Source organism: Labrus bergylta, chromosome 10, assembly GCF_963930695.1.
Source record: "Labrus bergylta chromosome 10, fLabBer1.1, whole genome shotgun sequence".
NCBI lineage: Eukaryota > Metazoa > Chordata > Actinopteri > Labriformes > Labridae > Labrus > Labrus bergylta.
In genome coordinates, this window is record NC_089204.1 from 7,053,373 (window position 1) to 7,068,855 (window position 15,483).

The window sequence follows — 15,483 nt, forward strand, 5'->3', positions numbered from 1 at the left end:
CTTCATGTCAGCTCAGTCACACCAGGTTTGTCATGATACCAGAATGTTAAACTCTGATACGATAGTAATACTCAAACAAAGTCATACCTGTTTTGATGCCATGACAGCAAAAGCAAAAGTCCTCGGCACCTGATATTAGGAACTTTATTATTTGAAGTTATCGCAGGCAATAAATTGCAGGCAATCTCCTGCGCAATGTTTTATATGCCCAAATATTGGCAATGTTTCTGTGCCATATTTATACAATTTAGACTGTGCAGGAGTCTGTCTGCAATTTTTGGTGGATGAGTCCTCTCCTATGCGCTCGTCTTTTGAAATAGATGTTGTTCTATTAAATCTGCTGCTACTATCGTTTGTCAAAGTAAGACAGAGTCAGAGATTGTATCGTTTAAAAACGTCGTTTGAAGACCTAAAGTCCCACAAAACATGGAACTGTGAAACTTCTGAAAGTGAAAGACGGAGGAGGATGCTAAATCCAATCCCACATTTATTTACTTAAAAAACCAAACTTTGGCTCCTGGAGCTTCTTCTACGTTCAGCTTTTGATGTTTTCTTTGAATCCTGCACGAGAACGAACCTCAAACCCGTCTAATTACATCCTGACTGATTTGATTTCTGTCTCCAGAAGAAGCCACGCGTTCATGTCAGATCCTGTTTGACCTCGATTTGTTTCCTAGCTCGCCTGAGGAAAGTTTATTTTCTGAAAGGGACAGACTCTGACCCCATTCTTGGACCTTGTGACAGAAATAAACTCCAACATCTGCTGTTGCCGTCCTGCAGGCCTTGAACTTATTTAAGAGGGGTGAATATTTGGGTCAGTAGGTCTGTTTCCTGTTTGACTCTGATACTGAATCACACTTCTCTTTTTGACGTCTTAAACTCTTTCTCGCCTCGTCTATAACCCGGCTGACTGAACAGCTTTACATTAAATGTTGTTTTCCAGTCCTGAGACAGTTGGTCAGATCTTCTCTTTGATGAAGAGCTCGATGTTTTGATGATTCCCACAGCCAATTGCTAAAAGTTCCTTCTTCTTGTTGAGTTGAGTTTTCTGACTTGTAAGGTTCTTCTTTCTGCTGAATTTTGAAAATGGAGGTGAAACTGTTGTAAATGCAAGAAATACAATGCTACGCAGCAGTCCAATCACAGGGCTTACGGTCGAGTCTTTCAATGTGTAGTTACATTACACATGTGTAAGCTTCTCCATAGATACAGGGCTATGCTAGCTATGCTAACTAACAGCGTATGCTACAGCATGGATTGAACACAGACGTTTAAATCAGGCTTTATTATTACAGTTGTGTGTTTCTCTGTAGCACAGAGTTAATAATGTCACACAGGACGTTCTTTCAGTTGCACGGTGGTACAGTGGTTAGTGCTGTGGCCTCGCAGCGAGGAGGTTCCTGGTTTGAATCCCCGTCTGACAGGAGCCTCTCTGTGTGGAGTTTGCATGTTCTCTTGTGCATGTGTGGGTTCTCTCCGGGTACTCCATCTTCCTCCCACAGTCCAAAGACATGCTCGTTAGGTTAACTGCTGACTCTAAATTGTCTGTAGTTGTGAATGTGAGTGTGACTGATTCTCTGCCTCTATATGTCAGTCCTGTGATTGACTGGCGACCAGTCCAGAGTGTAACCCCGCCTCTCGCCCAATGACAGGTGGAATTGGCTCCAGCCCCCGTGACCCTGAGTGGGAAAAGCGGTATAGAAGACGGATGCATAACTTTAGCAAAGACTTAGAAAGGAAAACTGTTTCTAACTGTCTCACCAACTCACACGGTCAACTGCATGTTGATTATGTAATGAGGAGAGCCAGATTAAAGACCTTTAAACAAACGACTAAACCTCAGACTGACTGAAGCTACATTAATGATACGACATGAGCAACCAGAAAACTGAGAGGAAACAAAAAGTACCTAAGCTTCATGCCACATGATGCAGCATGTGGTTAACTGTGTGTCTGTGTGTGTGTGTGTGTGTGTGTGTGTGTGTGTGTGTGTGTGTGTGTGTGTGTGTGTGTGTGTGTGTCTCCTCAGCTGAGCGTTTCAGGAAGAAGCTGGAGGAGCTGTGCAGAGAGAGAGGAGCTCTGAAGCTCGGTCTCCCCTCCACTCAGCCCAGCGTGGCTCTGTTCCTGCAGCGCCTCACACAGGTGGTGCACAGCGCCCTCCAGAGGACAGACTGCAGCCACTGCAGGTCAGACACACAACTCAGGCAAACAATGTTCTATCACTCAATATAAACACAACACACACTCTGCTGTGGTCCAAATCAGCACATAAAATAAAATAATCATGTTTTGTCATTGCTTCATTTATTTGCCAAAATCTGCCACATTTCTTTTTTAATATTGAGAGTTTTATGAGCTGCTGATCATGCAAAGCTCCTCTTAAGCTTTCACACACTGACAACATGAAAGGTGAACATGAGGAGACGATGGGAGCTTCACTTTCTGTCTTCTATTATTAGTGTCAGGAAGGAAATCAGGCGGGGTTATCCTCAACAAATATAACTAAAAGCTCTCATGGTAATGTTGTGACTTCTTGTGTTTAACTGACACACCTTCATCTCAGAGCCCTTTTTATACTTAAAGGCAGGGTTGGTCATTTCCTCCAGATCCACTTTTTAAGTTTCTGGTTTAAATTGTCTTTAGGTCCTGACAGAAAATAATAATTTAATAACTTCTTTCTTTCTTTGGGTCTTGAAAAGGTCGTAAAAAGTCTTACATTAGATCTTGAAAAGTGTGCAGACACCCTGCTGAGACTTTCTCTTAGACTCTCTCTTTTTGTTTGTGTGACTCGTCTTCAGGGACGGGACGGATCCTGATCCAGGGGCCGATCTGAGGGACTCTCTGCAGGGTCCACTGCATCGAAGAGGTCGTCTGATTCAAGAGAAACGGCAGCTGGAGGTAAAGCCAGCTGATTTTAATAACGTCGTATTAAAAGCTCACGGTCGTCGTGTTTAGGGCTTCATGTCTCACATGTTTGTCTCCTTTTGATCCCAAAACATTTTATTCCTTTTCCTTTTTGCTGTTTGAAACCAAAAAAAGAACATTTTCTACAACTCACTTAGTGGGTTGTGGTTTAGTGGAGTCGGTTGTCTCCCAGCCAGAAGGTCGGTGGTTCGATCCCCAGCTCCTGAAAATAAAAGCTGTCTCTCTAACAAAGCTCCTAACCTGTGCAGGAGGAGATGCTGGAGCTGCAGCAACGGCTGGCGGAGCTGAAGGATCGCCGTGTGCAGCTGGAGCAGCAGATCCAGCAGGAGGAGCAGCGGGCGGAGGCCGAGGAGCTGGAGGGCTCGGTGCTGAGGAGCTGCAGCGTGGAGCAGCTCCGAGACATGAGCTGCACCCTGCAGGAGCTCGTCTCCTCCGAGAGCCGCACGCAGATCTCCGTCTCTCCTCCTCCCTCCGTCATCAGGTCAGAGTCACGCCTGCAAACATTTTTATAAAGTCTCCTCTTCCAGCAGGAATTCTGAAATCTGCAAAAATGTTTAAGAATGTTCAAGACTTCTGAGAATTATTGCATGCTATAATGCATGCTAAGGTCAGCGCGTGCTGCACACCTGTAATTTATTTTATTTGCTTTATTCTCGCTGATCTTTTGCATTTGGTTTAAACACTCGCTGTTTGGTCTGACTATGAAGCACAAGTCCCTGAACATAAAAGAAAGTAGGTTTGCAGAAGTTGCAAAGTCTCGTGTCAGATTTGTCCCCCTCTGACCCCGCAGAGGACAGATCTCTCCTGCAGTACCGCCAGTCACCACATGGGGCTGCTAAAGAGCTGCGAGCAGATCATGAGTCCCTGTTCCTTCCCCTTGTGTCATGTCACCTTTATTTTCATCATTATGAGCTCATTTGGAGAGGCATGTTACAGAGAATATCCTCCATTTTAAAAAATAAATTAAAAAAATTCCCTCAACCTGCGTCAGTCCTGAAGAACAAAAGCAGCTTCTTTAAAACATCTGACAGCAGGATCGTCTAAGAGACAGAAAGAACATCAGCTAACAGGAGAGTCTGAAAACTGAAGGAAATCATTTCCTCCTCCAGTCATAACAAACAAATTTTTTTGGTGTTTCTGATGACAGAAGCATCTTTTGTATTAAGCTTAAAAGCATTTATTATCCGTCATTTAAGGACTAAAGCACCTGGTGAATCAATGCAACACAACGCAGTTATTTGTCAGACTTGATGACGTTTCTTTGTGGCCTCAGAGAGAACGCACTCAGTCACAGATAAAAATATATTTTTATTGCGTCTCCTCCCCCGTGCCCTCCATCGCCTCCTCTCTCACCTGCTCTGAATTTTAACCGTTTCTCTTGGATGCAAATGATCTCTTTGCCTCGTATCCTCTGAAGTTAATAGCTCACAGGAGGGCTCAGGGAAAGCCTCTCTGTGTTGCCGCTCGTTGACGAGAAGAGATGTAAATTGTACTTATCGCTTCCTCGGTGGCGTGACCCACCATCACGGCGATAATTTGATATCTGACACATTCTCACCCCGACTGGAACGCATTTATTCTGGCTGCTGATTGAAATTGCGACCTCAGATTGGATATTCAGCGGCTCATCTCCAGGTGTCATGTTTTGTGTCATCACGGTGATTGTGCTGCAGCTCGTTTCCCAAATAACACAGGACATTTCTCTCTCATATCATGGGTTATTTCCTTTTTCATACGGGCTTAAAGAAATCCAGGCTTCCCCAAAACGCTGCATCCCTAAATAAAAACGTCAGGGTCGTACTCTGACTTTCACTGATCTGATCTGATTACATGGAAATTGCAGCGTTTTGCAGTATTAGAAGATTGACACTCTCTGATAATTGATTTTAGTAACCAATTAATTTGACCTTAACAGTTTGTCCTCTTTACACACATTTGTGAAATAAAAAACATGAGCTCATGTTGAATTTACCCTCGGACAAAGAAATATTTATCTGCTCAATTTAACTTGAGAAACAAAAAAGAAGCTTTTTGTAACATTGAAGTTGCTGGAAAGGATCAAGTCAAGATTATGAAAAGACAGATTTAAAGGAGCGATATGTAACTCTGACCCTAGAGTTTAAAATGGGTACTGCAGTCTAAATTCGAAACATTGTAGAGAGCTGTCTCCCCCTCGCCCCCCTCCTCTGTAGAGTCGATGCTCACACAGCTGAAGCTTCAGTGTTTATCCAGCTCTGCATCGGTCTGTAAACCTTTCTGTGTTCTAACCTCTCTCCATTTTTCAAAAGCATCTCCAATATTGATCCTAGTTTGAGCACGTTTCTGCTCGTGGAGCTTATTAGAAACATGCAGAGGCTTTTTAGGTCGGGTACAATCACTTCTATCTGAACCACTTCTCTTGCCCGCTTCCATCACTGCAACACCTGTTGGATTGATCTGATAACTGCACTCATATCTGGCAAACCGAGGGGCGTCCAAAACGGCCGTGTGGGGGTGTCTTAAAACCACCTTTCTCACCATCAGACAATGATTGATGATTGGCTTGAAGAGGTTTTAGTTCTGCACGGTAACCTTTTTATTATTTTCTGTTTGCAGACTCCAGGAACAGGAGCAGGCGCTGAATCTGTCCATCAAGGAAGCAACTGCTAAAGTAAGCTGCTGTTCATCTTAAAGTCGACCTATTCTGCTTTTCCCCATTTTAAAACTCTCATATAGTGCTGCAATGCTTGATGCCCAAACTAAACGGGGGCAAAGTTTCAGATAAGGAGGCTCCAACAGCACAAACACGACCCAGAGGTTAAAGGTCAGGGACTGAATTAACTGAGGGGACACCTAGCAGACATCTAGCAGCTCCCACCTGTCACTCAAAGAGGCCACGCCCCCTCATTCTACATCACTTTAAGCTTTAATATAATGTAAACAGGTGAGTTATATAAACATTCAACCTGTACAGATGAAGAGAGAAATTAACTCGAGAGACCCAAACTGTTTTTATACCAGACTGTAAACAGAAACATGTTTATTTCTGCTGTAAAGTTGGACATTTTAACATGGAGCTCTATGGAGACTGACTCACTGCAGGAGACAGACTCTAGTGGACACTGGAGGAACTGCAGCTATTTTGTACTTCCTCAATTATTTTGAGGAGGTAACATTTTTTTTTGGAAGCTTTAACCTCTGGCTTTAGGTGTACTTTGTAAATATATGTTAAAGTAACAGAGCGCAGGTGAATTTGCTGCTGGTTTCTGTGTGACGGCTTTTCAGGCGTTCCTTTATGTGTGCAGTGTCTCTGGAGATCTGTCTTACCTCTCATGGGTTTTCTTTTCTCTCTCTCTGATCTCATGGATCTCTGCAGCTGGAAAATGCCGGTAGCAGCAGAAATCTGTAAGAAGTGTTGGCTTAAGGAGAGAGAGGGGGGAGGCTCAGCAGGGGGCAGAGGGCTCAGAGAAGACCTCTTTACAGTGACCGTGTCCTTTAGAAACCTGTCATCAAATGCTGCACCTCAAAGGAATATATATATATATATATATATATACACACACACACACACACACACACACACACACACACACACACACACACACACACACACACACACACACACACACACACACACACACACACACACACACACACACCGGGCTTTCCAGCTTTCTGCAAAAAAGACACTTTGCCAGAATAACAAGATGCTCCATTGTTACGTCCAAATGTTTTGTTCCTAAGTGAGATATCCACTGTGTAAAGAATTGCACACCTGCTGTGACAAAATGATTGCAGGCATGAAAATAACTCTCACTTTCTCTCTCCACTTTTTAAAAATTGACAAATAGCCTGATGTTTGGAAATTAAAACACCGATGTGAGAATTTCTACAGCTCGAGAGGCACTTCAGAGCAGTTTCCAGTTGATGTAATGCGTGAAATAAAATTATGCAAGCCTGTTTGAAAAAAAAAAATATATATATATATATTTCTTTGGATGGAAAACTCCCTGGAGACGTTCTCGACAGCCCTATTCAAAGTGTTGCACAAAACTGTGTCAGATCCGAGAAAGAAAATGCGTCAGAAAATGCAGCTGCACGTCCCTTTGAGCGATGAAAATAGTTCCTCAAAAGAAGGAAGCGCATCGTGGGGATTGTATGTGTGTGTGTAGCTCAAAGTGAAAAGCACAGAAAGGAGAGCGGATTAAAGGGCAGAGAGGGGACAGGCGGGCTGTATCGAAAGCCATCAGCTCCTCTGTGAACGCCGCAGAGCCGAGGTGCTGCGTCCCCGTCAGGACTGTGACATTCAGGGCCTTCTCGCTCTCTGACATTCTAATGGCATCTTTTATGGAGATTTCACATTTCCCTGTCTGTCCACGGGAAGGACGGCGCCCTCCCTGTCTCTCTAAAGGTTAGAGACGAGGTGACACGTCGACGTTGATGCTCGGATGTGGATTCAAAGCAGGGCGAGCGCAGGAGGACGGAAATGAATCTGTAAGGTCTTGTAGGAATGAGTGTCAGAAAGAAAATGAATTGGAAATGAGCCATGCGTCCTGTGGGACCCACGTGTCTGCAGAGGTTTTGTAAGTTACCCCCCTCCTCCTCCTCCCCACGCCGCCCCCCCCCCTCTCTCTCTCATTCGCCTTTTTCTCTCCTTTTTTCCCCAGGTGGTCATGAGTCAGAGGCTGGGCAGCAGCCTGAGGAGGAAAGTCAGCGAGACTGAAACTCAGCTTTTAACGCTGCATGAAGCAAAGCTGGCGTCCATCTCAGGTAAACGCTCACCCACCACGCCCTGTCCACGTCTTTCATTTACCTCATTGAGTTGAATCGCCCACCATTAGCCTCACTTAATGATGCTATTAATGACCGAGGCGCTCATTAAAAGGGCGGCGTATAAGCTTAATGTGCTCCTGCGGTGCATCTGTGCAGGTAATGACTTCAGCAGTGCCAAGGAGCTGAAGGCGGAGATGAAGGCGGTGTACCTGGAGCGGGACCGGCTGGAGGCGCTGGCCAAGCGTCTGCACAGCCTGAGCGCCGGGAGCAGCCAGGAGCTGAGCAGGATGAAGGAGCAGAGGCAGCAGCTGAGGCAGGAGCTGGAGCAGAGAGAGGCCGTGCACGGTGAGTCAGAAACGAGAGGCATGAACCGAGTTTACACACAAAGAGTCAGAGGAGGAACTGAGCTGCTGAGGGCGACGTGAGGAAAATCAAACACTGAAAATCAACCTCTTGACTGAACAAAGACTTTCTAAGGTTAACGGTGAAGTGCATCTTGACTTCTTGACTCCTTAAAACCTTCAAGTACAAGACGGAATAGATTTAGATATTCACCTCTTGTTCAGTCTGAACACCTGAAGGAGCCTGTGCTTAAGGTTTCAGGGTGACTGAGATGGTCTGAACACACCTTTAGATCAGTGCTATCCATGATTGAATAGTGGAGATTAACCCCTTCTTCGTGCACCTGTTTGAAGGGTCTTCTAACAACCTGCAGATAAACAGAGACAGATCTGTTCTGTGGTATGAAGTGATCCTGTTACTGATGGAGCCACAGCCTCTGCTGATGAATTTGGGCCTCCTGAAGCTTTTGTCTTCTTTGGTTTTAATTCCCTTTTCAATACAACAATAAGTCCTCCATCTTGGCCGCAGTTTTTACAGTCATTCTGTGGGAAACACTAATGGATGTAAACTGCATCCTGATTGGTTGGCGGGGGCAGACCCCCACAAGGTGGTAATTATAGTAGAAAGGCACCGCTCTCTTTCCCTTTGAAAACACCTTTTAAATATGAAACTGAAAGTGAGTGATGAGCGCTCTTTGAAACACGAGAGGTCTCTTGATGTGGCTCCACGCTGCGAGACATCAATGGGCGACGACTTTACTCCCAAATGAAGGAGAAGTGATCGTCCGTCTGCGGGGGGCGAGGCCTCAAATGAGGGACTAGCAGGAGAAGAGCACGAGGAGGAAATGAGCTTTAGATTGTGTGAAGTAGCCAATTACCTCCGAGCCGCTCAGAGCAGACACGATGTATCAGCGCGCACACACTCTGAAACGGGGAGCAGGTCTGCTTGAAGAAGTGGTTTACTTTTTAAAAGGAGGGGGGTCGGATCGGTTTGGACTGCGGGTCTGGCAGAGAGATAAATGGATTTTGACGGCACCACCTGCAGAGCTCCCGTCTCTCTCTCTCTCTCTCTCGTCCATCAGTCACAGCGAGGTTTTAAAAAAGGTCACTTCCCTCTCTGAGGCTTTGAGACAGGAGGACAGAGGGAGGGGGGAGGGGGGGGGGTGACGGATCTGCAGGACTTGAGAGATCGGCGACTGTAAGGGGGATGGACGGGGAGTCCCGCTGCAACCATCTCTCTAAAAAGCACTGTTAACTACATCATTAAAGCCGGTAGTCGAGCATCAGACCCATTGTCTTGTCTGGAGCGTACCCTCTGCTGGCACTAGGGGGCACCCTTTCATTGCTGCAGAACATTCAGGAGGATTTTATGGTGTATTTGGAAATGCATGGACTGTTTGTTCATTGAAGAAAAGGTGCATTATTTAATATTGTCTGAGTGAAAACAGGCTTATTTTTCCCTCATATTGGATTATGCATCACTTTCAGAGAATGAAAATCAGTCCCCTGTTTAGTTTTTGTTACCTCAAAACAGACCTGATCACCTTGACTTGCTAAACAGCCAATCAAAGCCTTAATCCCCCCCCCCCCCCCCCCCCCCCCCCCCCGACAGCCAGCAGAAACACGTTCAAGTTCACCCTCAGCATCCTAAACATGCTGCCCCCTCACTCAGGAGTAACACAGCCTGCAGGAATCTAGTGACTAAAAAATGTTGGAGCTGAACAAAGGAACCAGAATCAGGTGAGAAAAACGTCACAAAGTGGAAGAGGCAGCGAGTTAATGAATGGTTGCGCGTCTCAAACGCTCAAGTGGGTGCACACACAATATGGCAGCAATGTGTGTTTGTGACACCGAGCGGGGGTCTCATTACGCTGTCATCCTATTTGGTAATAAGGGGCTGGAAACTGATAGCTCACAAACAGCACATTAGCAATTTCTTTAGCTGGAGGGATTAGAAATTATAGTCTACTTCAAAGTCAAGATGGCCACCCTTTTGGTTTCGGAGGCGTTTTTTTTCTTTTCTTTTTTTGCGCATGCTAATGAAGATAGTGTCAGATTATGACGAGGACAGACGTGCAGCTGCTCATGAAAAGGACTTTTGTTGAGGTTTGAAATCGTGAAAAGATTTGTATTTCAGTTAGAGACGCATGCACACAAACTTTCCTCAGGGCATGTGTGACTTTATGAGAAGAAAAACAATTTGATATGAATTCAAATATCATGAACATAAAGAAATGAAATAGCTAATGGCTTTACTGTGCAGCTTGACCATGAGCTCTAAATTCATAGCTCAGCTTGAGAGCTCCTAAATCCATTTACCTGAAGGACCCCGCTCCCTCTTGTTGAGCTTCTCCACCTCGAGTATGTCATGGTCTGGTGGGGGGAGGGGTTTGGCCTGGGAGCCATTATGCCCCTAATTGCCACTGGCACCAGCTCTGATGAATACCAAAACCCATCATAGGCAGGGATCTGGTTCCCTGCTGAGAGTATAATTTTGTCCCTGAGAGATGTGGAGTGAGACTAATATACAAATAAATAATTGAAGAGATGAAGAAGGAGTAAATGGCCCCCCGGAGCGAGGACATCCAACTCTAAGGTCAGTGTGAGCTCCTCTTCATTTACACAAGTGTTCCAGAAACGCTTATTTAATGGCGCTATGTTAGCATGCAGGCGCTACGTGCTGCAGCAGGCAGGTCACATGGCTGTTATGGGACACATTCGCTTTAGGAGCTGTGAAATATTCAAAAAATAATAATATCTCGATATTTGGAGATTTTTTCAGATAACGATAAGTGCTGATATTTTGCATCCCTTAAAGAATGTGTCTGTAAAAGGGTATTGTAGCTCGCTCTTATTTATAGTACTATATGAGTCTCATTCATGAAGTTAAAACTGAGTCTTTTAATTAAATATAATTTAAAAAAAACTATGAATCAGCAGAGCAGGTAATGAGATCAAACTGTGCAGGTCTGAGAAAAAAACATTTCAAAATGGTCGACAGGATTTACTTTGTTAAACTTTACACAAAGACCAACAAAAGATATAACAGGAGCATTTCAAACTGAGTGAGACGGGGATGTATCTCGAGTCCAAAGTAGATTGAAAACATCTCTCACGACCGCTTGAATTGGCAAAATGAAAGTGGTGACGGCGTTCCGTTATTTCTCGCCGTCAGCTGCCGTTCTTTGTGAATGACTCTGCCAAAATCTCCTGAGAGTGTTTTTGCCTTTGCTGGTACCTGAGCGGCTCAGTCGTGGTCGTCACTCCCAGAGCTTTTCATATTCTTCATATTCTGTGCCGTGGTTAATTTGCAGATGATGAAAAACGTTATATTTCTGCACCCGCTTTCCGACAGTCTGCAGATTTGCAATTTGCGTCTCGAAAAGCAGACCACCTCCAAGCGAGGCGGCTTATGCGAGTGAGCGTGAGCCGCGTTGATTCCGAGGCTGGTGCTGTTTGTAACTACATCCATGGAGGCAGCTACGCTAACTTAGCTTGTTGTGATGCTTGAACACTGCACATGTTCTCAATGTGCACGTGAAGAAGTCCTTCCTACTCGACTCGATCATGTGCAGTCAATTAAGATATTATCCTAAACGATTTATAACGCATCAATCATTAAACTAACGGAGATTGAATCATTTTTAAAACATGTAGTTTGCTCCAATGTGTAAATCCGTCTAATGGGGAATGTCTCGCTGCTTTCTGCCGAGCTCTATGTCGGGCGCTTTTCTGTCGTCCAAGAGGCTCCGAGTTCTCTCCATTTATGTTGAAATCTGTCTTGATGTTGTCAAGGCAACATGCAAACTAAATATAATCCCTGATTCATCAAACTAACAAACCTGTTTACAGAGAACTCTCTCTGTCCTTCTCAGCGTTTAGAAACTCGTCAGATGCCGAACGTTCATCAGAACGCGTCACTCTGTGTTAAAACACTAATGCCACTTTGTCACGATGGAGAGTCGATAGTGAAGGCCGGGAAGTGTTTGATTTATTCATGTGTGAGGCTCGTTCAGAGCTCTTCTGTGGAGAACATGATGGAACGTGTGACAGCTCTCCTCTCCTGAAGAGTGTCTGAGTGATGGAGAGCAGCGAGGTGGTTAAGTGGACCCCGGAGAACGCTTCCTGCTCTTTGTCTCTCGAGTTTCTGCAGGACCCGTTCCCCCTCTGTAGAGAGATGTGTTTCCATTGTCAGAGGATTTTAATGTTTTAAACAAAGGCAGCTGATTGAGCGACCACGACAATATGTGTAGCTCAGCATCAATCAATTCCTTTTCTTTAAAGTCAAACAGTTTAAATGATTTTCATCGTGTTGGTTTTTCTTACGTCTACCTGCACTGCTAACAAAAGGGCCGCTTAATTAAGTTTGAATCTGCTCGTGTTAAAACATGATGGCAGCATCACTCTAAGGATGGCGATGTCCACTTCCTGACATTGGAACAAAACTAGTGAATGACAAATCAATCGCTTTTCATTAAAGCAACAATCTGTAACACTACCAACTTAAAACACTCGTTTCAAAATCGATGTAATGGAACAATAACTTCTAACAGGGAGAATGGCGTCTCTCTCAGGTCCACAGAGCGCCCCGGTCGCCTGTTATCAGCACTGTGTAACTTTGCCAGCGTGCTGCGGTCATGTGCGTACAGCTTTACCTGCACCAGCTCCCACAGCAGGTCTCTGAGGGCGCTCTCACACTAGGTTCCATGTTGAAGCACGATTGCCATGATTGTCGACTGACGAGGTTCAGGTTGACTCTGCTAGTGTCTACAGCCCGTTGTTAGCTAACCGTTGGCACGTGTATGTGCATTCAACTGTTACCATGACGACTATAGGCTGTGGCTAAATGGCTTCCGGTGCTTCTGCAGCAAGCCTCAAGCCGATTCTTGATGAAATGCTCAACCTTTGCACTTCCGCATTAGCTTCATTTTTCAACACCGGAGGTCTCCGCTTGGTTTCAGTGGAAAAGATCGGACAGATACAGGAACACGTGTATTTGTGGAGAGAGTTCGGAGCGTTCAGTGCTGCATGTTTGTCAGAGTTCCTTCACAGATTCAGTCGTTATAAAACCATCGGTCTGCAGCCTGCAGCAAAGTAAGTTTAGACTCTCCTCCAAACAAACAAACAAACCATGTTTACTGAGTGTGATTTGAGTTAGGATGACAGTGAGCATGTGTAACACTTCAGTCAGAGTGATTCAGCACCCACAACTCAAACACACACATCCACGCCACGCTCGGGTTCTCTACCCTCAGTCAAACCTCCTCTTGTTGTGTATCGGTGCGTCGCCCCGCAGTATGTTCCTCCATGCCAGCTGCAATCTGCTCTGCCTCAAAGCATCATGGGTTATTGAGTGTCCGTCTGAAGTAGCCGCCTGTCGCTCTTTCTTCGTTAGCTCTTCTGCTCGCTGCAGACACAATGCGAGCGTGTGCTGACGGTGTGTTTAGTGTAACCTGCAGAGATGTTCCTCCGTCGAGCTGAAACATATTAATCACGCTCGGCAGCTTCAACTCAATTACAAAGACACACAATTCCTCTTCTGCCTCATTATGCTCAGGCTTTTGTAACACGCAGATCGCTGTTGCTGCGTTAGCACCGAGCTGAAGGTAATTTGTTTGACAAACACGAAGGCCGCGCCGGCATCTGCTTTTATTGTTACGAGGCGGAGGAGAAACGAGTGAATTATTCACCTTCAATTAGAGAGCAGCTCAAACGATTATAATGCAACGGCTAATTCAGACACCTCGGCAGCGTTAAGGAGTTCATCATCAGGGCTCGATTTGTTCTGTTGTAATCATACGTATGATAATCATTAACTACTTTACATTTTTATTAAACTGGAATCATTAACGCTTCTTAAAAACTGATGATGAGGATTTGGACTTATGAGAGGCGAACAACTTCAAACTAAAACTTCAGATATTAAAATCCTGCAGCGCCTGCACTAACATGCAGAATCTAGAAATAGAAACGGGGAGAGGAAAAGCAAACACTCTTTCATTGAAACTCACAGCACACTGTCCAGATTCTCTCGTCATCCTCTCAGTTCTGTTTGTGACACGGATGAATGTCCTCTTCTTCGATTTCGGTCGAGTCTTTGGCACTAATCAGCGACGTTTAGCTCCTGCTGAGACGGACGCTGAGCTCATGAATTTTCCAATGACTGCTCTGTGAACTGCTTTTTGAGAGCTTCCTCTGACACCAAACGGGACGATGAAAAATCGAACAGAGCGGCTCTCTTTCATGAGCTGATTTTATTCATATGGCCTGCTAAAGACAGCGCCCCCCCGCAGACTAACAGGAAGTGCTTAAATCACCCGGTGACCCTGGTTACACTCGAGGCAGGAGGAGCTCTGCAGCTTGATGTCTCGTCCCAAACCATGAAGATATTTTTGATCTGTCATGGACTCACTGGCTGTGCCACATGGCGACAACGCAGCGACTCTGTGTCTGACGTCTTTGAAGATAAAATAAGTTAACAGTTATGTCTCCTTTTTCTTTTCCTTCTTATGACTGCTCTTCTTCTTGTTGTCTTCAGAAGATCGATGGAGAATCAGAAGAAAAACTAACGGCTCTGTTTGCAAATTGATCCAAAAAAAGTCCTTCTTCTTAACGGGGATTTCTGACTCTCTCAGCTCAAAGTTGTGCATGTTCAGGCGGCTAATACATTTATTTTTCATACTTATAAATAGTCTTAATGCAGGCGCCAGTGGCCTGGCAGTTGGTGCGCTCTCTCGCTCTCTCTCTCTCTCGCGCTCTCTCTCTCTCTCTCTCTCTCTCTCTCTCTCTCTCTCTCTCTGTATCTCTGTCCACTCTCCTTTCTCAAAAATAAAGGAATAAAAAGCCCTCAAACTGAATCTTTAGCATCAAATCATGTCTCTTGGACATCTTAAGCCCTTTTTAATGGAGAGATAGGACAGTGGATAGAGTTGGAAATCAGGGAGAGAGAGAGATTGGGGAATGACATGCGGGAAAGGAGCCACAGGCCGGATTTGAACCTGGGCCGCCCGCTTGGAGGACTATAGCCTCCATACATAGGGCACGCACACTAACCACTGTACCACCAGATTTTTTAAAGATTTTTAAGACAACTGAGGACCACCTAGAGTTTAAATCTGAGTGCCAGCGTCTTTTATCGTTTTCAAAGAGTAATAGCGCGAAAGTAGCGAGAAATAGCGAGAAATAGCGCAGAGCCGAGTCTGTTTTCAGAGTTCTCAAGTTGAAAATCTTTCAACTTATCAGGCGACGATCTTTTCCAAATCTTTAATATTCCCTGTATTTTTGCCTCCTACAGATTGATCTGGTCCCCACATCCTCCTCGCTCCGTGTCTGATCGGGAAATAAACGATCTCAAATATAAAACATCATACAGCGGCCGTTGTTAACAGACTGTTGTCATGGAGACAGGACATACGAGCAGCACTTTCCTTCTTGGTGCACAAACGCTTTATGCAAGCGCTCCCGA

General features: G+C 45.0%; 1 protein-coding gene across 3 annotated transcripts in view; it reads left to right on the forward strand.

Moving 5' to 3' along the window:
* Positions 1-15,483, forward strand: part of disc1 (DISC1 scaffold protein) — a 55,020-nt gene that overhangs the window by 10,007 nt on the left and 29,530 nt on the right. For all 3 annotated transcript variants that reach the window (XR_002278393.3, XM_065959394.1, XM_065959395.1), the window contains exons 4-9: positions 2,030-2,186; positions 2,799-2,898; positions 3,174-3,406; positions 5,521-5,575; positions 7,572-7,674; positions 7,834-8,022. Coding sequence is in view for 2 of the 3 variants with exons in the window: in XM_065959394.1 (XP_065815466.1) it covers positions 2,030-2,186; positions 2,799-2,898; positions 3,174-3,406; positions 5,521-5,575; positions 7,572-7,674; positions 7,834-8,022 (837 nt within the window). In the remaining variant the exon portion in view is untranslated. The remainder of the gene's footprint in view (positions 1-2,029; positions 2,187-2,798; positions 2,899-3,173; positions 3,407-5,520; positions 5,576-7,571; positions 7,675-7,833; positions 8,023-15,483) is intronic.